The following is a 22,856-nucleotide window of genomic DNA, read 5'->3' on the forward strand; positions in this document are numbered from 1 at the left end:
TCAATACCACTGACCCAGAAAAGCCAAAGCCCTTTTTGGTTCCAGAGTGCCGGTACCTCTAGGTCTCCGGAGGGCAGTAGAGATGCACAGAGCTGTACGCCACGCCTGTATGCCGCCTCGGAGAGAAAAACAGCAGGAGGAGAGATACTCTACAGTCCTTGTTCATACATATTGCCTGGTCCTGAAGCCAAGAGAACCTGTATGGAGAACCACCTGTTCCCTCGACACCCTCAACTTGAAAGAAACTTGAGTTCCAAGTAGAACTCTGTGCTCCTGTTAGACACAACAGAGAAACAGAGGAAAGTGAGGAGACAACTGGAAGAGATTGCTTTTGAGTAAAAGTTTAGGCTCTAGCATAGATTATAAAAGGTGTAGTGGGTTAGGGACAACTAGTAAACCCCTACTTTTTCAAATTATACTTCAGTAGTTTAGGAAAAATTTCTCATAAAATTATGGTAAAATGCTAAATAAATGTAATGTATGTTATGATAACGTGCAACCCCCCCGTAATTTTAGGACCTTGTACATGCTCATGGTTAGGTATTCAGCTGCTAGCTAACGTCCTTGAGTTCGTCACTAGTTACCACAGCCACAAAGTCATAAACCTCGCCCATTTCTACAATTTCTCTTCTAAAAATCCGATTTGAAACCTGACCACACTGCTCGTCTTATGCCTTAGATTAAATTAATACAAAAAACCAACAGATTTTTTTGTTTTTAATATTTTTTACGATAAAGCCATTCTTGTCTTATTGGCTGTCTTAACTAGTGACAACCACGTTGTTCCGCCAAGTCTCCTTCAGTTGGCTGACCCTTCATCATGTTCAGAGCCGCCGTCCGTCTTTCAGTGTCCGGGGCCCGGAGTTTGACCTGGACACGACTTGGGTGTACAGGTATTCTTGTGTTTTATTACTTTTATGTCCAAATGTCGTCGTTTAGGACACGGTTCACGCGGTGTTTCGAAAGGAAATCAGGGTCGGTATGAGTTATTGACTAGTTAGCACGTTGCTATTGGCACCCAATCAGTGGCAGATGGATTGCGAAATTACAAAAGTTTTGGGAGTATATAGTTCTATAGACGTGGTTAAGAATAAGATATTTACTAAATGTTTGAAAGCGCGGTTAAATATTAAAATGAAATCCCCCCCCCCAATGTTCTTGCAATGACCGACTGCATTGGGCTTGCTGCTAACTAGTTAACGTTAGTAGACTAGTTAATGCCATTGCATATATTTGGGAACGTAGTAGGCATTAATTAAACGCCTGAAACGAGGGAAGCTTGTCTTGGGGGGGTCGCACTTTTCAACCAATTAAATAAATGTGGGGGATTTAAGATGGCGTGTCGCCCAATACCGCAGTTCTTCTTCGATGTGGTTTAACGGTGATTGGCGATAAATGTCATTACCGCCACCTACCGGACTGGAGGAAAACTCCCTTATACTTTGCTTGAAAAATATCAATCAACAATCAACTACACTACCATGTATCACTAAAAAACCCATCACCCTCGTCCACTATTTTAAATATATGCAATTCTACCTGAAGCCAACAGCCTGAAAAGATGGGACACTACCACAAACACCCTGTAACTCTTCTGACTGCAAGTCAGGGGCGGCAGGGTAGCCTAGTGGTTAGAGCGTTGGACTAGTAACCGGAAGGTTGTGAGTTCAAACCCCTGAGCTGACAAGGTACAAATTTGTTGTCCTGCCCCTGAACAGGCAGTTAACCCACTGTTCCTAGGCCGTCATTGAAAATTAGAATTTGTTCTTAACTGACTTGCCTGGTTAAATAAAGGTAAAATAAGTAGAAAGTCTCGCACACCCTCTCTTCATCTGCCACAACAACCACCATTTTCTGCAACTTGCAGTATAATTGATAACCAAGACTATAAATGCTAAAAATCCAATCTTTCTGAAACATAAAGTACCAGTCAAAGTGTGGACACACCGACTCATTCCAGGGGTTTTCTTTTTTTACTATTTTCTACATTGTAGAATAATAGTGAAGACATCAAAACTATGAAATAACACATATGGAATCATGTAGTAACCAACAAAAGTGTTAAACAAACCAAAATATGTTATTTTAGGTTCTTCAAAATAGCCACCTTTTGCCTTTGACATCTTTGCACACTCTTGGCATTCTCTCAACCAGCTTCATGAGGAAGTCAACTGGAATGCATTTCAATTAACAGGTGTTAATTAATTTGTGGAATGTATGTCCTTCTTAATGTGTTTGAGCCAATCAGTTGTGTTGTGACAAGGTAGGGGTGGTATACAGAAGATAGCACTATTTGGTAAAAGACCAAGTCCATATTATGGCAAGAACAGCTCAAATAGGCAAAGAGAAATGACAGTTCATCATTACTTTAAGACATAAAGGTCAGTCAATATGGAAAATGTCAAGAACTTTGAACATTCCTTCAACTGCAGTCGCAAAAACCATCAGGCGCTATGATGAATCTGGCTCTCATGAGGACCGTCACAGGAAAGACCCAGAGTTACCTCTGCTGCAGAGGATAAGTTAATTAGTTTCCAGCATCAGAAATTGTAGCCCAAATAAATGCAGATGAATGGACAATAAGAGCAGATGAATGGACAATCTCTGCATGTGTGGTTCCCAGGTGAGGCGTGATGGTGTGGGGGTGCTTTGCTGGTGACACTGTGTGATTTATTTAGAATTCAAGGCACACTTAACCAGCATTGTTACCACAGCATTCTGCAGTGATACGCCATCCCATCTGGTTTGCGCATAGTGGGACTATCATTTGTTTTTCAACAGGACAATGACCCAACACACCTCCAGGCTGTGGAAGGGCTTTTTGAGAGTGATGGAGCGCTGCATCAGATGACCTGGTCTCCACAATCACCTGACCTCCACCCAATTGAGATGGTTTGGGATGAGTTGGACCACAGAGTGAAGGAAAAGCAGCCAACAAGTGCTCAGCATATGTGGGAACTCCTTCAAGACCGTTGGAAACACATTTCAGGTGAAGCTGGTTGAGAAAATGCCAAGAATGTGCAAAGCTGTCATCGAGGCAAAGGGTGGCTATTTTGAAGAATCTCAATTATAAAATATATTTTAATTTAACATTTTTTTGTTTGTTTGTTTACTACATGATTCCCTAGTTGTTATTTCATCGTTTTTATGTCTTCACTATTATTCTACAATGTAGAAAATAGTAAAAATATAGAAAAACCCTTGAATGAGTCGGTGTCTAACGATCGTCTCATGCCGAACTGCACATGTGCAGGCCGTAAAAATCGAAGTCACCCCTTTCGATATGAGGTTGTTTTTGATGAAAATTGTAACGTTTGTCACTTTCACGAGGTTGGCGTAATAACATGTTCAACAACTTAAGACATTAAGCTCGAATCTAGGTTGTGCCTTATTTTTTATTTTTTTGTAGAAAATTTTACATCTAAAGTTGTTGTTGAATTGTTGACTTCTCAAATCCCAAACCTGGTCTGAATGAGTATTGCGCCTCTGGGTTTAAACTCTGGTGAATCCTAACTAGCTGGCTTGTTAGCATTTGTTAATATTTGTTAGGAGATGGCTAGTCACCAATGTCTGTTTTAGCAAGCGAAATGTTCATGTCACATACAGACAGGAGTTGTTGTTCAACTCAATGCTGATTGATTGTGTTTATGAACTAAGAACTGTAGCTACTAGCAGCAGGCAGCATAACTAGATAACAAACCAGAGGTGAAGGCATTAGTCCAAAAATGTAGCAAACAGAAAACATTTTAACAAAGAACTAGAGTTTCTATTGGACAAATTCGGGTAGCTAGCTAGGTCCCTCCCCGTTTCATACTGTTTGGTTCCTAGTGAAAGACGTTACACCCTAGCTTGGCTAGCTAGCCACTAGCTAGTCCTACTTCTTATAAACTGCTGATTTATTTTGATTCTGAGGTACACTGCATAGCTATGCCACTCTTGCCATATCAAATGCCTGTACTGATTTAGCTAGCTAGCTAAGCTAAGTGGTAGCAATATCATCGGAAAAGGGTTCGAGCCTCAAATGTTGAACGTGAAACATCTGCCCTCAGTCCTTCGACTGAATAATACATAGTGGTGTGTGTGCGTGCGTGCGTGCGTGCAGAGTATCAAGTTAAGCATTACTGCCATCTTGCTTAGTAGTTAGGTAGGTCATAACACACTTGCAAGGATCCAGCATGGACTTGATCGAGCCAACAATACGCGGGAGTGGATACTCTTGACTGGGTGTGACGTCATGAGTTTTCCCAGAATATACAGGTCATACATAGCACTGTACAGCACCTTTTGGCTATGTGATACCTGTGTGATACAAATTGCAAAGCACTTTTCAAGTGAAAGACAAAGTAGCTATACATCTCATCTCTTATTCTGTGAATTAAATATTTGTCAATTTTTTTTTTTTTTTTAAATTGTACCTTTTATTTAACTAGGCAAGTCAGTTAAGAATAAATTCTTATTTTCAATGACGGCCTAGGAACAGTGGGTAAACTGCCTGTTCAGGGGCAGAATGACAGATTTGTACCTTGTCAGCTCGGGGGTTTGAACTCTCAACCTTTTGGTTACTAGTCCAACGCTCTAACCACTAGGCTACCCCGCTACCCGGAATTCTGACTTGACATGTTTTTATTTTTATAATGGGTGTGTTTTTTTTTTCTTCCCTAATCTGTTCTGTTCATTCTTCAGCTCCCTTAGCCCAGAGGTGTTACTCACATGGTGGGAAGCAGGAGACGGACGAGGAGTTTGACGCCCGCTGGGTTAACTATTTTAACAAGGCAGATATTGATGCGTGGGAGCTGAGGAAAGGTGAGTGACGAGAAAAATCACCTGGTAGGATTATAAAGAGGAGCACAGTGCACTTCTGCATTGGTGACTTGGTAGTCTGTTCACAGATATACAGTTGACTAGAGAGCAGTAGTTGTCAACGTGTTTTGGTTACTGAACCCCAATCACCATTTTGCTCTGCCCTCGTATGAATCTTCCCCAGGGTTACTGCCCTCGATGAGCAAAATTAGAGGGATTGATTTCGAGTCAAAAATAAGATATAATTTTAGAGTCTCGCAAACCCAAGAGACCCAGCCTCATGGTCTTTGAGAGATGCAACTGTTTGTTTATTTTACTATTTTTATTGGGGTCTACCTCTTCTACCATCCTGTGGTAACTGACCCTATATTCACCGTTTGTCCAGGGATGAACACGCTGATTGGATACGACCTGGTACCTGAGCCAAAGATCCTGGACGCTGCCCTCCGAGCCTGTCGCGGGTTAGACGACCTGGCTAGTGCCATTCGCATCCTGGAGGCTGTCAAGGTGAGGGGGAGGGGGGGGGGGTGAGGGGGAACAAATGAAAGCGTAGAAAATTCCCTTGATGGATACATTTATCTTTAAGTCCTAGTATTGTGACCAACAGTCCACTGTGGAAGCTCTCCACAACTCTACCAGCCATTCTTCCAATATTTTACTATGTGTTTTCATTCAATCCTAACATGACCTTTTCATGTGAAGTTTGTAACAAAAGGGATATATATATGTATATGTAGGGCTGTGTGGCGGTCATGAAATTTCGCCAGCTGGTGATTGTCAAGCTAACAACTGTCGGGTCTGCCGGTAATTGACAGTTAATGAACGTAAACGCATTTGGCACCTCCTGGTTTTGAACACACACAGCCACTGACCTTTAGGAACATCTACATAAAAAAAAGTCCTAATAATAAATCCTACATTTATTTTATCTTTATTTTACTAGGCAAGACAGTTAAGAACAAATTCTTATTTTCAATGACGGCCTAGGAACAGTGGGTTAACTGGGCAAAATTACAGATTTGTACCTTGTCAGCTCGGGGATTTGAACTTGCAAACTTCCGGTTACTAGACCAATGCTCTAACCACTAGGCTACCCTGCCGCCCCAATTATTGGAGCAAAGTGGATCCGTATTTTTAAAAAAAAATTATCCTGTAAGAACAAGCTGGCAAATCTGACTAGGCTTCGCTGTCAAGCAGCCTTCCGGTGCCACTGCCAATCTGACTAGGCTTCGCTGTCAAGCAGCCTTCCGGTGCCACTGCCAATCTGACTAGGCTTCGCTGTCAAGCAGCCTTCCGGTGCCACTGCCAATCTGACTAGGCTTCGCTGTCAAGCAGCCTTCCGGTGCCACTGCCAATCTGACTAGGCTTCGCTGTCAAGCAGCCTTCCGGTGCCACTGCCAATCTGACTAGGCTTCGCTGTCAAGCAGCCTTCCGGAGCCACTGCCAATCTGACTAGGCTTCGCTGTCAAGCAGCCTTCCGGAGCCACTGCCAATCTGACTAGGCTTCGCTGTCAAGCAGCCTTCCGGTGCCACTGCCAATCTGACTAGGCTTCGCTGTCAAGCAGCCTTCCGGAGCCACTGCCAATCTGACTAGGCTTCGCTGTCAAGCAGCCTTCCGGAGCCACTGCCAATCTGACAAGGCTTCGCTGTCAAGCAGCCTTCCGGTGCCACTGCCAATCTGACTAGGCTTTGCTGTCAAGCAGCCTTCCGGAGCCACTGCCAATCTGACTAGGCTTCGCTGTCAAGCAGCCTTCCGGAGCCACTGCCAATCTGACTAGGCTTCGCTGTCAAGCAGCCTTCCGGAGCCACTGCCAATCTGACTAGGCTTCGCTGTCAAGCAGCCTTCCGGAGCCACTGCCAATCTGACTAGGCTTCGCTGTCAAGCAGCCTTCCGGAGCCACTGCCAATCTGACTAGGCTTCGCTGTCAAGCAGCCTTCCGGTGCCACTGCCATAGAGGAAAAACAGAGTGGAGTGACAGCCGCATATTATCAAAACTACCTTCTCCCCTTTCTACCACGAATTGGTGGACATTTTTGTTTTGGTACGTTTTTGGTTTGATAACAAATGATCTTGTTTAGTCATGTTACCTGGCTAGTTGGCTAACAAAAATTTGAATGGCACAGAAAAAAAGGATAGATACTTCAATGGTAGGATTAATATGCCTTAATCAATCTAAATCAGATTCAAAGTTTAAAAAAAAAAACGAGATTTCCTCTTACTGCCACAATGAAAATACACATCATTATGCATTTACATTCCGTACTCCATTCCTCCTGCCAATCACAGCCTTTGGTTATGAGCAAATCGGCTATTTTCTGCAGTCACCTTTCCTATTATATTGTAAGACGTTCAATTCAATGTGTTGTATTGAGTAGAGGTGTGAATCTCAAAAGTCAATGGTTGGGAGAATTGCAGAGTGAATTTAAAATCAAGCCATTGATGATTAATGCTTTTCTTTTTTTATTGAATACATTTTTTTAAGTTATTCAAGTATAAATTACCATAGGTTACCTGTAAATGACCAGTAGTTATGCAACAACAACTATTTCTTATATCTTTAGCCGTCACCCTATTGGTCAAAGCAGTCTGTGTTTTATTGTCTCCCCAGGACAAATCTGGCCCCCACAAAGACATCTACCCATACCTAATTCAGGAGCTGCGGCCAACACTAGATGAGCTTGGTATCTCCACACCTGAAGAGCTTGGCATGGACAAATTATAAATGGGTAGGTATCGAATGGACATGCACTGTCTGGCAACCTGAATTCCAGATTAACCCCGAGGTAGAGGTCTTCGCGGGTCTAAAAAGTTAGACGAGAACAACCAGACCCGATTTTTGACCAGAGTGACAAAAAATGGTTTATCGGTTAAGTTGCTCTGCTGGTTAACAAATAGGTCTTCATATGTTGGCTAGGCCTTCTATAAGTCAATAAATGCACCGTATTAGCATAAAATAAATATGCTATGCAGAGCTGTGGTCGAGTCTACTCTGCTCTATCAACTGTAGTTACTTAGACCTGATGACAATCGAACAAGGCCCGGATCTGAGAGGAAAGGGTAGAATTGTGGACCCGTGAAGACCTTTAACCCCCCCCCAGCTACAGACCTACACCCTAGGCAGTCTAGACCTGAGATGATTGGATAGGTGTAAACAATGTGGTGGTAAGCGTCACCTTCGATTGGCCTGGTGGAAATGCCCAGTGGGTTAGTGCTATTGTTATAGGTGAGGGAGCACACATCCCCCTCCCATTTTTTTTTTAACCAATGACATCATTTCCTCAGTTTGTTGAATAGCCTATTAATATTGAAATGCATCCTCCAATTGCGACGTCTGCCTTTACCCACACACATTGTCTCAATAACATTTATTTTTATTTTTAAATACCCTCAAAACACTAAGTTCGGCATAGGCTACCTAATTTCAAAATAGGCCATAAAATCGATGCCAGTTTTTAATGTTTGGACTTTTTTTTTTTTTTTTTTTTACCGGTGAAACGTCCAAACTACATCTCTTTGCCAATCAGTTTCGTGAGCGAATTCGAGCAGATGGTGTAACAAACTATTAGCCTTTTTTGTATTTTGTTTCAATCAAAGCATATATCCTCCCTCGTGGCTCTGAGTTTTGGCTCCTTAATGCTGCCTCAGCTAAAATAAAATCTCATTAGAAATGAATGTTTGTCATCTGACAGTAGCGTTATACTATACTATACTATTCGAAAAAGTAGTCAACATAAAGCATTACTATGTACAATTGCAAGAAAATCATTTTATAATGGCCATAAAATTCAATATTTTGGTGTTGGTGTATTCATGCATCTCAAACTATAACCGAAAGACATTATTACATCACGACTTGGCCCAATTCACATTTCCACTTTCCCATCCTGACCAAGCTAGAACGGGCCCTGCATCTCAACCAATAGCTAATGCTAAATACACACACAGTCTACAGTTCGTCATCATTCTGGTCACAGTCGCAGAGAAGACGGAGAAGAAACCACTATTTACCACTAGGCGGCTATACATTTATTTGGTTTGTCATTCCTATAGTTTTTTTTTTAAATTGAATTTTAGTTGTAATTAAATAGAATTTATTTAGAATTTATTAGAATTTTCCAGAAATATTTTTACTAGCTTCATGTTTGGTCTAATTGAACAAAGTGAGGGAGTGCCACTCCTCCGTGCTCCGGCAGCACTACGGCTGGAAGTGACGCCCCCTGGTGCCGAATGAGTGCATACTCCCTTAAAAAGGATTAGCCCCCTTTTTTAAAAAACTTTTTTATTTCACCTAAAATGACGTTCCCAAAGCTAACTGCCTGTAGCTCAGGCCCTGAAGCAAGGATATGCATATTCTTGATACCATTTGAAAGGACACACTTTGAAGTTTATGGAAATGTGAAAGGAATATAGTAGAATCACACAATAGATCTGGTAAAAGATAATACGAAGAATAAAACAACCGTTCTTTTGTATTTTCTTTGTACCATCGTTGAAATGCAAGAGAAAGGCCATAATGTATTATTAAAGCCCATGTGCAATTTATATTTTACTCACTAGATGGCATCAGTGTATGTATGTGCAACGGTTTAGACTGATCCAATGAACCATTGCATTTCAGTTCAAATGTGCCTCATTTGTTTATTAATAACTTTTCATGTTCAAAATTGTGAATTCTTCAAAGAGTAGCATGGTATTATTTCACTGTAAAAGTTACTGTAAATTGGACAGTGCAGTTTAACAAGAATTTAAGCTTTCTGCCAATATCAGATATGTCGTTGTCCTGGGAAATGTTCTTGTTGCTTACAACCTCATGCTAATCGCATTAGCCTACGTTAGCTCAACCGCCCGGTGGTAGGGACACCGATCCCGAATAAGTTTAAAAAAACCTTCGCTTGGAAAACAAATGTGGCAATAGTACTGTTTGTCCATTTTGAGACGCTGTAGCCAGTGTAGATATTCTCAAAATAGTCTGACTTAATCTAAGATTACTCAAGAAATCGGTCATTAATTTGGGAGTTTTTCCCAAAGATGTAAAATTGCACGACTAAGATCTCGAACTAAGATAAGTGCAATATTTTTCAATAAATGCGATCAGAACACACAGGTTGAAATATCAAAACAAACTCTGAACCAACTATATTAATTTGGGGCCAGGTCGAAAAGCATTAAACATTTATGGAAATGTAGCTATGTCCGGTACAGAGTCAATTGGGGGGAGGGGGAGGGAATCAGTGTCGATCATATGTACATGTAGGCAGAGTTATTAAAGTGACTTATGCATGGATGATAGAGTAGCAGCAGTATAAGGGGGGGGGTACAATGCGAATAGGCTGGGTAGCCATTTGATTAGATGTTCTTCTGGCTTGGGGGTAGAAGCTGTTTTGAAGCCTCTTGGACCGAGACCTGGCGCTCCGGTACCAACTACCAATTGGATATCATGAAATTGTGTAGAAAAAGGGTGAAAGTAAAAAAATAAAAATAAACTGTTGACCAATCACCGACAAAGGGGCGTAGACTATGGGTCCGAACTTGTGTCTCCGAACAGCCGGAAAAACCCTTACCAAAAATGTCACACGATGTCGTCATAGTATATGCAGGAACACTACCGACCTGTTTAGGCTAGGAAGCATGCGCCTTTAGACCCTATCCAATCCAATCCTTTCAGATCTAAAGAAGGGGCAAGGGGTCGACTTGGGATTCAGGGTTAGTGTTTTTGAGATAAAACTAGACCTCATATCTAACTGAAATTCTTCTGTCTGTTTCTCGCTCCCAGGTTTTCTCAGGACTGCTGTCGATGTCTCTGGGAACCTTGTACTTATTAGTCGTTGCCTCCTTGTATAAATGTGTGTGATATTTAATTTGGGCCTTTTGTTTGTAAAATATTGATGAACTTAATAAAGAATATATATATATATATATATAAATTAAATTAATGTGTCGCCGGCTGCGTTTTCACGAATTGGTATTTTTAACAATCAGATCTGAGGTGAATGTAATTGGTCAAAAGTCCAATTATTGGAAAAAATATCAGTATTTATCAGTCATAAGTGTTTCTTAGTGTCATTTATACGATATGATACAATAACTTTGTCCATTTTTAAATGAAAAATAATTTTGTCTGGTCAGCGACGGAAGAAGAAGCGATACACCCCACTCGCTGTTTCTTTCTTTTCCCTGGTTCAATGAAAGTCAATGAACGAAGTGGACCAGACCCACCTGGTATTGCGTTGGTGCTAGTGCATCTTCTTGCCACCAGGGAGCAGAACAGTCAGAAATTTACATTTAAGTCATTTAGCAGACGCTCTTATCCAGAGCGACTTACAAATTGGAATTTGATAAGTATTTTACGTATTTTACGGATTTGTATATGCGCGTATTGCGCTGAAGCTCATTGATGGAGAGACGACATCAACAAGGGCAAAGATGATACTTCTTTATGTAGTTTTTTTCTCTCACAATTATTAAAAGCATTATTGCATAAACATGGTATGTTTATAGTTAATGCTTATACACGTGGAATACAAAGAAATCGATAACTTTACGAAATACATTATATCAATATTGCTGATGGTGTTGGTTATTAAGTTAAAAAGCTCTGCTATGAAAAACAGCCCGCATAGCAAGCTACAGTAGACATGATTGATTCTAGAAACACTGTTCATAGTGTATAGCATGCTATTTCAGACAAGCGCTGTGGTAAGAATTGACCTACGCGAATGTTGCAAAAACCTTAAAACGTGGGCAAATAAAAACGGTGAAAGAAGCACAGCTTTTCAAGTAGGCTGGGCTTTGTCTTATTACAAGGGTGGTGTAGCTATCAAGCCTATGATGCCGCCCCCCCCCATGCGCAGGCAGCGGTCAGGGAGGTGAGGCCCTGTCATTTAACAACTACACTGGCCTCGCTGCTCTTCCAATCATATCATAGGTTACAACATATACAGGCGTTCTATTCATTTCTACCGAAGGTTTATCATAGTAAACTAAATGCTCACGTAAAATTGGATTGAGAAAACGAGTGTGGGGGAAAAAGCACGGTAACTTTGGAAAGGACTGGAGGGAAGGATGGACAACTCAAAAGCGCAAATGGTGAGTTTTGATCGAGTCGTCTCGCGGCTGGCGGACTTTTCATTTGGCACCGTGCCCCATGTTAGTTAGACACTAATAAACTATTGGGCAGCAACGGACGTGGAAGTGATCTGTTGTTGTTTTAACACTTTTAAACTATATTTTATAAACTATGAGGAGACAACACTGTAACCTATTCGGTGAATTGCTTACCTCGGAAGTATTTTAACCTTGAGGGACACAACTTTGAAACATTGTTTAAACGACTGTGTTGTACACGTCATGCGTTTGTTTTTACCATCTGCCTCCGGGCAGAAGAGACTAAAAGGTATCACATTTAGAAATAGTTATTAGATTAATACATTGTTTGTCGATAGTATCTCGTAAAATAAACATTCCATAACGCTTCCGAGCCCACCTTGTAACAGTAAAGTAATTATATGTATATCCATCTGTTGGCATTGTTTTACTGTAATTGGACCAGGTTTGAGATGTCTTCTCAATACCTTTTGAGCCACTTCACTTGCCAGTGTATCCCCCCCCCTAAAAAATAAATTAAGGACTACCAATAGTAATTAAAATAATGGCCTATTTTATGTACAGCATTTGGTTTAATAAATCAATATTTTCCATATTGACGATATTTTAGGTCAAATACATAGTGCTAGGTAAATACCCTGCTTTTCAAGACTAATGCATCCTTTTGGACGCGTTTAAAGTCTATTTAACATGCAGAATAATTAAACAAAAGCCAATTATAGGAATGTTGTTGACTCTTTCACTGACGCCATTGTGTAGGTTAAATTCGGCTTCAGGGCTGTCCTTTAATCAAGAGGCAACGCGTAGTGCCTGGATACAGCCCTCAGCCGAGGTACTGTATATTGGCCATATATCACACACCCACTAGGTGCATTTATTGCTATTATAAACCGGTTACCAACGTAATTAGAGCAGCAAAAGTACATGTTTTGTCATACCAGTGGTATGTGGTCAAATATACATAGACTTTCAGCCAATCAGCATTCAGTGGTCAAACCACCCAGTTTATAAATATCATGCAGCCCCGTTACACCCATGCACTGACTACATACTGTATAAATAAGATATTCTATCTTTGTTTTTCTCTAAGCCAGGGATATTCAACTCTTACCCTACGAGGTCCGGGGTCTGCTGGCGTTCTGTTCTACCTGATACCTGCACCCACCTTGTGTTCCAGGGCTAAACCAGTCCCTGATTAGAGGGGAACAAGGAAAACGTGTAGTGGAACTGTCTTCACGGTCCAGAGTTGAGATTGAAGGCTCTCTAGGTTATAAATTACTCAAAATAACAAATTAAAATCTCCGGGGGAAAATATAAACATGTATCTTTTTGTACAATATTTTAACATTATACATTTCTCTGTGGTAAAAATAAGATCATATCCCTGTACAGCCCAACGTATCCCAGGAGGCTGGGGGTGGTCTGGGTAGCCCTGCCGGTGTCAGACTAGAGGCTGTGATGGAGCAGCTCCAGAGACAACAGGAGGCCAAGCTGGAGATGGACCAGCATGAGAAACACCTCCGCCAGGCCCAGACGATGTTTGCTAAACACGTAGCCGTCGCCCGGGTCACTGGAGCCCCCCTGGACTCTGCCTTCCTGGGCAAACGGGTGGAAGGAACCGGGACAGCAAGGACTCCCCAGATGGGTCAGCAACAGACAGAGGCTGGTGGCAGCAACGGCAACACAGAGTTGTGTGGATAACAGAGAAGAGGGACTGGGAGGTGAGGAGGATGAAGAAGAAAGGATGGAAGGTGAAGAAGAGGTTGATGATGTTGGAATGGGGCGTGGCCACATGACAAAGATGTCTCCCCTCCAGCAGGAGTGTTCCTTATCATCTTTTTGTCCGTCTTCAACCTCTCCACCAGCGGCTGCGCAACACAGAGACGCTTCCCCTCCTATGAATCTAAAGCGAAGGTCTGGGGAGAAGGACCTGTCTACCACAGAACAACACTCCTTCACATCATCCAATGGATTTGGAGATTGGAGATTTGATGATGGAACATTTCAGCAAGTAAGTTGTATTTCACTGCTCAATCCCTTTATTTATTTATTTATTTAGGCAAGTCAGTTAACTTCACTAGGGTATGTGGGACGCTAGCGCCCCACCTCGTCAACAGCCAGTGAAACTGCAGGGCGCCACATTCAAAACAGAAATCCCATAATTAAAATTCCTCAAACATACAAGTATTTTACACCATTTTAAAGATACACTTGTTGTAAATCCAGCCACAATATCCGATTTCAAAAAGGCTTTACGACGAAAGCACACCAAACGATTATGTTTGCACCAAGTCACAGAAAAACACAGCCATTTTTCCAGCCAAAGAGAGGAGTCACAAAAAGCAGAAATAGAGATAAAAATGAATCACTAATCTTTGATCTTCATCAGTTGACACTCATAGGACTTCATGTTACCAAACAAAACATACATGTATTGTGTAAAGTTCATATTTCTATCCAAAAATCTCATGTTCAGTAGTTCCAAAACATCCGGTGATTTTGCAGAGAGCCACGTCAATTTACCGAAATACTCATAATAAACATTGCTAAAAGATACAACTATTACACATGGAATTTTAGATCCACATCTCCTTAATACAACCGCTGTGTCAGATTTTTTTTTAAAGTTTATGGAAAAAGCACACCATGCAATAATCTGAGTACAGCGCTCCGACAACAAAAACAAGCCATAAAGATATCCACCATGTTGTGGAGTCAACGGAAGTCAGAAATAGCATTATAAATATTCACTTACCTTTGATGACCTTCATCAGAATGCACTCCCAGGAATCCCGGTTCCACAATAAATGTTTGATTTGTTTGATAATGTCCATCATTTATGTCCAAATATCCCCCTTTTTGTTTGCGCGTTTAGTACACAATCCAAACTCACGACGCGCGGGCACTAGGTCCAGACGAAAAGTCATATTACAGTTCGTAGAAACATGTCAAACAAAGTATAGAATCAATCTTATGGATTTTTTTTTTAATCCTAAATGTTCAATAATGTTCCAACCGGAGAATTACTTTGTCTGTAGAAATGCAATGGAACGCAAGCTAACTCTCACGTGAACGCGCGTGACCAGCTCATGCCTCTCTGGCAGACCTCTGACTCATTCAGCTCCCACTCCCCCCTCCTTCACGTAGACGCCTCAAACAAGGTTCTAAAGACTGTTGACATCCAGTGGAAGCCTTAGGAAGTGCAATATGACCCCATAGACACTATATTTGAAAGGCAATGACTTGAAAAATTACAAACCTCAGATGTCCCACTTCCTGGTTGGATTATTTTCTCAGGTTTTTGCCTGCCTTGTGAGTTCTGTTATACTCACACACATCATTCAAACAGTTTTAGAAACTTCAGTGTTTTCTATCCAAATCAACTAATTATATGCATATTCTAGCTTTTATGGCTGAGTAGCAGACAGTTTTAATTTGGGCACGCTTTTGGGCACGCATTCAAAATTCCCAATGCTGCCCCCCACCCTAGAGAAGTTAAGAACAAATTCTTATTTACAATGGCTGCCGAGGAACAGTGGGTTAACTGCCTTATTCAGTGGCAGAACGACAGATTTTACCTTGTCAGATCGGGGGATTCGATCTAGCAACTTTTCAGTTACTGGCCCAACGCTCTAACCACTAGGTTACCTGCCTCCCCCTCTAACCACTAGGTTACCTGCCCCCCCCCTCTAACCACTAGGTTACCTGCCTCCCCCTCTAACCACTAGGTTACCTGCCTCCCCCTCTAACCACTAGGTTACCTGCCCCCCCTCTAACCACTAGGTTACCCGCCTCCCTCTCTAACCACTAGGTTACCCGCCTCCCCCTCTAACCACTAGGTTACCTGCCCCCCCTCTAACCACTAGGTTACCAGCCTCCCCCTCTAACCACTAGGTTACCCGCCTCCCCCCTCTAACCACTAGGTTACCCGCCTCCCCCACTCTAACCACTAGGTTACCCGCCTCCCCCTCTAACCACTAGGTTACCTGCCTCCCCCTCTAACCACTAGGTTACCCGCCTCCCCCTCTAACCACTAGGTTACCCGCCTCCCCCTCTAACCACTAGGTTACCCGCCTCCCCCTCTAACCACTAGGTTACCCGCCTCCCCCTCTAACCACTAGGTTACCCGCCTCCCCCTCTAACCACTAGGTTACCTGCCTCCCCCTCTAACCACTAGGTTACCTGCCTCCCCCTCTAACCACTAGGTTACCCGCCTCCCCCTCTAACCACTAGGTTACCCGCCTCCCCCCTCTAACCACTAGGTTACCCGCCTCCCCCTCTAACCACTAGGTTACCCGCCTCCCCCTCTAACCACTAGGTTACCCGACTCCCCCTCTAACCACTAGGTTACCCGACTCCCCCTCTAACCACTAGGTTACCCGACTCCCCCTCTAACCACTAGGTTACCCGACTCCCCCTCTAACCACTAGGTTACCCGACTCCCCCCTCTAACCACTAGGTTACCCGACTCCCCCCTCTAACCACTAGGTTACCCGACTCCCCCTCTAACCACTAGGTTACCCGACTCCCCCCTCTAACCACTAGGTTACCCGCCTCCCCCCTCTAACCACTAGGTTACCCGACTCCCCCCTCTAACCACTAGGTTACCCGACTCCCCCTCTAACCACTAGGTTACCCGACTCCCCCTCTAACCACTAGGTTACCCGACTCCCCCTCTAACCACTAGGTTACCCGACTCCCCCTCTAACCACTAGGTTACCCGACTCCCCCTCTAACCACTAGGTTACCCGACTCCCCCTCTAACCACTAGGTTACCCGACTCCCCCTCTAACCACTAGGTTACCCGACTCCCCCTCTAACCACTAGGTTACCCGACTCCCCCTCTAACCACTAGGTTACCCGACTCCCCCTCTAACCACTAGGTTACCCGACTCCCCCTCTAACCACTAGGTTACCCGACTCCCCCTCTAACCACTAGGTTACCCGACTCCCCCTCTAACCACTAGGTTACCCGCCTCCCCCTCTAACCACTAGGTTACCCGCCTCCCCCTCTAACCACTAGGTTACCCGCCTCCCCCTCTAACCACTAGGTTACCCGCCTCCCCCTCTAACCACTAGGTTACCCGCCTCCCCCTCTAACCACTAGGTTACCCGACTCCCCCTCTAACCACTAGGTTACCCGCCTCCCCCTCTAACCACTAGGTTACCCGCCTCCCCCTCTAACCACTAGGTTACCCGCCTCCCCCTCTAACCACTAGGTTACCCGCCTCCCCCTCTAACCACTAGGTTACCCGCCTCCCCCCTCTAACCACTAGGTTACCCGCCTCCCCCTCTAACCACTAGGTTACCCGCCTCCCCCTCTAACCACTAGGTTACCCGCCTCCCCCTCTAACCACTAGGTTACCCTCCTCCCCCTCTAACCACTAGGTTACCTGCCTCCCCCCTCTAACCACTAGGTTACCTGCCTCCCCCTCTAACCACTAGGCTACCTTCTGCCCCATCTATAAGATGTTATTAGAGATGTTGTTTTTATTGCAGAACGCCTGCACTATGTTCTTTCACTTTAAGGGAAAGAGCTTTCTTCATGGAAGGGGAACCTTGTATGAGGAAACTTGTGGTGTTTTTTAATTAGAATGTGCAGCAGGCAGACTGTGCTACAGGTGTCCCATGTGCAGCTGGGTAGAATGTGCAGCAGGTACAATGTGCTTCTGGTGTCCCATGTGCAGCACTGGACTGGACTGATGGACTGTCTGCTGGACTGACGGACTGGACTGACGGACTGTCTGCAGGACTGACAAACTGGACTGACGGACTGTCTGCTGGACTGGACTGACTGTCTGCTGGACTGGACTGACTGTCTGCTGGACTGACTGTCTGCTGGACTGGACTGTCTGACTGTCTGCTGGACTGGACTGACTGACTGTCTGCTGGACTGGACTGACTGACTGTCTGCTGGACTGGACTGAATGACTGTCTGCTGGACTGGACTGACTGGTTACTGTCTGCCCTGGACTGGACTGACTGGTTACTGTCTGCTGGACTGGACTGTCTGCTGGCTACCTGTCTGCTGGACTAACTTAGGACTGTGCTGCTGGACTGGACTGACTGGACTGTCTGCTGGACTGGACTGACTGGACTGTCTGCTGGACTGGACTGACTGGACTGTCTGCTGGACTGGACTGACTGGACTGTCTGCTGGACTGGACTGACTGGACTGTCTGCTGGACTGGACTGACTGGACTGTCTGCTGGACTGGACTGACTGACTGACTGTCTGCTGGACTGGACTGGACTGACTGGACTGTCTGCTGGACTGGACTGACTGTCTGCTGGACTGACTGACTGACTGTCTGCTGGACTGACTGACTGACTGTCTGCTGGACTGGACTGACTGGACTGTCTGCTGGACTGGACTGACTGACTGTCTGCTGGACTGGACTGACTGTCTGCTGGACTGGACTGACTGGACTGTCTGCTGGACTGGACTGACTGACTGTCTGCTGGACTGGACTGACTGACTGTCTGCTGGACTGGACTGACTGACTGACTGTCTGCTGGACTGGACTGACTGACTGTCTGCTGGACTGGACTGACTGACTGTCTGCTGCTGGACTGACTGACTGTCTGCTGGACTGACTGACTGACTGTCTGCTGGACTGACTGACTGACTGTCTGCTGGACTGACTGACTGACTGTCTGCTGGACTGACTGACTGTCTGCTGGACTGACTGACTGTCTGCTGGACTGACTGACTGTCTGCTGGACTGACTGACTGTCTGACTGTCTGCTGGACTGACTGACTGACAGTCTGCTGGACTGACTGACTGTCTGCTGGACTGACTGACTGACTGTCTGCCTGACTGACTGACTGACTGATGGACTGTCTGCTGGACTGACTGACTGTCTGCTGGACTGGACTGACTGGACTGTCTGCTGGACTGACTGGACTGTCTGCTGGACTGGACTGACTGGACTGGACTGACTGGACTGTCTGCTGGACTGGACTGGACTGACTGGACTGTCTGCTGGACTGGACTGACTGGACTGTCTGCTGGACTGGACTGAGGACTCTGCTGACTGACTGGACTGTCTGCTGGACTGGACTGAACTGTGACTGGACTGCTGGGACTGGACTGACTGGACTGTCTGCTGGACTGGACTGACTGGACTGTCTGCTGGAATGGACTGACTGGACTGCAGGTGACTGTCTGCTGGACAGACTGGACTGTCTGCTGGACTGGACTGACTGTCTGCTGGACTGACTGACTGACTGACTGTCTGCTGGACTGGACTGACTGGACTGTCTGCTGGACTGACTGGACTGTCTGCTGGACTGACTGACTGTCTGCTGGACTGACTGACTGTGTGACGTAGAAGTCAGTCACTGGCCGCGGGCAGCATTTGGTTCTTTAACGCACACACATATTCATCACTCCTCCCTGCGCCATTATAAGATAAGTTAACAATGTGGGTCGACACACAAATTAACTTCTGTCTTGGTGCATGCATTTCACACTTGTCAATGTTCATATTTGAGAGATACAATAATTATTATACTTATCAATGTTGTGGATGAGCGCATTGTTTGTTTGTTCTGTTCCTCTCTCTCCATCTCTGTAGCTTCCGGGTATGCTGGAAAAGGACCCGAGCTAAGGGAATTGGGTTGGCTTTATAGTGCCTGTCCCAAATGGCTCATTAATGCATATGGGCATATTGAAAGATATTGTCAGTAGTGATGTAATGTTGTAAATGTTATGTTGTGATATTGTTTAAAACTGTGTTGCAATGTATATCCTTTAGTATGTTTAGTTCATGGAAAATGTAGGTTTGTATTGTTAATTGATTAATTAATTAGGGTTAATTGTTCTGAGGGGAGGGGCTAGCCCTACAAAAGGAGCCTCTCTTTCAGTCATGGAGAGGCAGTTTGGATTGAGCTGTGGATGGGGCAGCATTGGTTTTAAGCTGTCCCATAAGGTAGACGTTGACGGCAGTACTGTTGTTTTTTGTTCCGGAATCACTTGTAAATAAACACCTTTGCACAGAAGAACTTTTGCGGTTCCGCCATCTTTTTATTTTGATAGAGGTTAGGTTATCCAGTTTAGCCTTCTGGCCTACTCTACGTGACAGACTGACTGTCTGCTGGACTGACAATCTACAGCAGGTAGAATGTGCTTCAGGTGTCCCATGTGCAGCACTGGACTGACTGACTGACTGACTGTCTGCTGGACTGACTGACTGACTGTCTGCTGGACTGACTGACTGACTGTCTGCTGGACTGTCTGACTGACTGTCTGCTGGACTGTCTGACTGACTGTCTGCTGGACTGACTGACTGACTGTCTGCTGGACTGTCTGACTGACTGACTGTCTGCTGGACTGACTGACTGACTGTCTGACTGACTGACTGTCTGCTGGACTGACTGACTGACTGTCTGCTGGACTGACTGACTGACTGTCTGCTGGACTGACTGACTGTCTGCTGGACTGACTGACTGTCTGCTGGACTGGACTGACTGACTGTCTGCTGGACTGGACTGACTGACTGACTGTCTGCTGGACTGACTGACTGACTGACTCTCTGCTGGACTGCACTGAATGCCTGTCTGCTGGACTGACTGACTGTCTGCTGGACTGACTGACTGTCTGCTGGACTGACTGACTGACTGTCTGCTGGACTGACTGACTGACTGTCTGCTGGACTGGACTGACTGACTGACTCTCTGCTGGACTGCACTGAATGCCTGTCTGCTGGACTGACTGTCTGCTGGACTGACTGTCTGCTGGACTGACTGTCTGCTGGACTGACTGACTGACTGACTGTCTGCTGGACTGGACTGACTGACTGACTGTCTGCTGGACTGCACTGAATGACTGTCTGCTGGACTGCACTGACTGACTGTCTGCTGCACTGCACTGACTGTCTGTCTCCTGGACTGTCTGGGGGGGACTGACCACACATCCCTGAGGGGCCACCGTGTTGGCGAATGTGTTTCTGACTGACTCTCTGCTGGACTGCACTGACTGACTGACTGTCTGCTGGACTGGACTGACTGACTGACTGTCTGCTGGACTGGACTGCACTGACTGACTGTCTGCTGGACTGCACTGAATGACTGTCTGCTGGACTGCACTGACTGACTGTCTGCTGCACTGCACTGACTCTGTCTCCTGGACTGTCTGGGGGGACTGACCACACATCCCTGAGGGGCCACCGTGTTGGCGAATGTGTTTCTGCCTACCCTCACCACCTGGGGGCATCCCATCAGGAAGTCCAGGATCCAGTTGCAGAGGGAGGTTTTTATTCCCAGGGTCCTTAGCTTAGTGATGAGCTTGGAGGGCACTATGGTTTTGCACGCCGAGCTGTAGTCAATGAACAGCATTTTCACGTAGGTGCTCCTTTTGTCCAAGTGGGAAAGGGCAGTGTGGAGAGCAATAGAGATTGCGTCATCTGTGCATCTGTTGGGGTGGTATGCGAATTGGAGTAGGTACAGAGTTTCTGGGATGGTGTTGATGTGAGCCATGACCAGCCTTTCAAAGCATTTCATGGCTACAGATGTTAGTGCTATGGGGCGATAGTCATTTAGAGAGGTTACCTTCGCGTTCTTGGGCACAGGGACTATGGTGATCTGCTTGAAACATGTAGGTATTACAGACTGGGTCAGGGAGAGGTTGAAAATGTCAGTGAAGACAGCTGGTCAGTACATGCTCAGAATATGTATCATTGTAATCAGTCTGGACCCTGCAGTCTTGTGAGTGTTAACCTATTTAAAGGTCTTACTCACATCGACTATGGAGAGCTTGATCACACAGTCGTCCGGAACAGCTGGTGCTCTCAGGCATGATTCAGTGTTGCTTGCCTCGAAGTGAGCATTGAGGCATATAGCTCGTCTGATAGGCTCGCGTCATTGGACAGCTTGCTTCTGGGTTTCCCTTGGTAATCTGTTTGCAAGCCCTGCCACATCCGATGAGCGTCAGAGCTGGTGTAGTAGAATTCGACCGTAGTATTGATGCTTTGCCAAATGGAAAGTATTTGATTGACTAAGTGATTGAAGTGTGGAAAAATAGTAGCTAGGTACCAGAATGCTTGTAAAAACGTTGTTTTTTTTACCTGTTCTGTTTTCTGCTCTGATGTGAACGGTCTACTTCTTATGTTAAACAGTAAGCAGTCAGAATAGAACGCTTCGGTAATCACTAAAAGTAGCTAATGGGAGTTCTTTTGTCAATAGATCCATAGTGGCTTTCACCATCATCTCAATAGCAGGAAGTTCTTTATTTATTTTAACTCGGTTACCGACTGAGTCACTCAGTCAGGGCAGGGGCATTTGCTTCCCTGCCAATAGATCAGTCCGGTGTTGCCCCGGGCAGCCAGACTGCCATTATTACAGTAATATATAGCCACATGCCTGGCTATTATAGCTGATTTATGTCAACAACTCACATGGATATGGCTTTACAATGGAGTGGATTTATCTGTCTGTGTGGACGGGCTCAAACATACAGGGCTTTTCAATAGATTTTGTGAAGATGGACTGTTCCTAAAGACTAACCTCGACCCCCAACTGTTTTAGGGTTGGTGGTCTCCAAAATGAATGTGTATCTGGCAACACAACCCAAAGAATTAAACATAGTGTCTCACACACATCAATGTCATTTTACAGAAAAAAATATATTTTAATAATTGCTTTTTGAGTTTGGTCACCCTATTCTTACGGTACACAACACTTTCCTGACATACGCAGCCACCCGCCATCTTTCAAAACTCTCAAACCTTTCTTCAAAACACGGTCACGCTGACGCAGAGTCTAGACATCCCAGCAGGCCTTTCCACACTGTTGCACATCTCAGCCTTTGCAAACCCTAACCCCCCAGCCCAGCCCTCCCGCCAATCTCTACTCACATTATTTACACTCCCATACTGTCAGATTGTAGAATGAGCCATTTTTACAATGTCACATTAAACTGCCTAGCGAGTATGGGTGTGGCCCAAATGGA

The 22,856-nt window shown here is 44.8% G+C and overlaps 1 protein-coding gene and 1 pseudogene across 2 annotated transcripts; both read left to right on the forward strand.

Annotated features, from left to right (window-relative positions):
* The first annotated feature begins 625 nt into the window (after nucleotides 1-625).
* LOC135508950 (cytochrome c oxidase subunit 5A, mitochondrial-like) lies at nucleotides 626-10,730 on the forward strand. 2 transcript variants are annotated; one of them, XM_064929186.1, is made up of 6 exons: nucleotides 811-893; nucleotides 2,782-2,989; nucleotides 4,684-4,803; nucleotides 5,186-5,307; nucleotides 7,410-7,527; nucleotides 10,575-10,730. In XM_064929186.1, exons 2-5 carry the CDS (start codon nucleotides 2,848-2,850, stop codon nucleotides 7,521-7,523), a joined length of 498 nt encoding a protein of 165 aa, XP_064785258.1. In that variant the 5' UTR covers nucleotides 811-893; nucleotides 2,782-2,847; the 3' UTR covers nucleotides 7,524-7,527; nucleotides 10,575-10,730. The 2 variants fall into 2 exon arrangements, with proteins under 2 accessions (XP_064785259.1, XP_064785258.1); XM_064929187.1 differs by lacking the exon at nucleotides 2,782-2,989 and having other exon boundaries at nucleotides 626-893.
* Nucleotides 10,731-11,641: 911 nt separating this feature from the next.
* LOC135508949 (AT-rich interactive domain-containing protein 3B-like) overlaps nucleotides 11,642-22,856 on the forward strand; it is a 35,424-nt pseudogene continuing 24,209 nt past the window's right edge.

This window comes from Oncorhynchus masou, chromosome 22 (genome assembly GCF_036934945.1).
Source record: "Oncorhynchus masou masou isolate Uvic2021 chromosome 22, UVic_Omas_1.1, whole genome shotgun sequence".
Lineage (NCBI taxonomy): Eukaryota > Metazoa > Chordata > Actinopteri > Salmoniformes > Salmonidae > Oncorhynchus > Oncorhynchus masou.

Excerpts from the sequence above, each read along its gene's own strand:
- LOC135508950 (XM_064929186.1), top strand. The coding sequence starts at position 2,848 with ATGACCTGGTCTCCACAATCACCTGACCTCCACCCAATTGAGATGGTT. Across the intron at positions 4,804-5,185 it reads TGCGTGGGAGCTGAGGAAAG|GGATGAACACGCTGATTGGA; the intron begins GTGAGTGACGAG and ends CCGTTTGTCCAG. Across the intron at positions 5,308-7,409 it reads GCATCCTGGAGGCTGTCAAG|GACAAATCTGGCCCCCACAA; the intron begins GTGAGGGGGAGG and ends TTGTCTCCCCAG.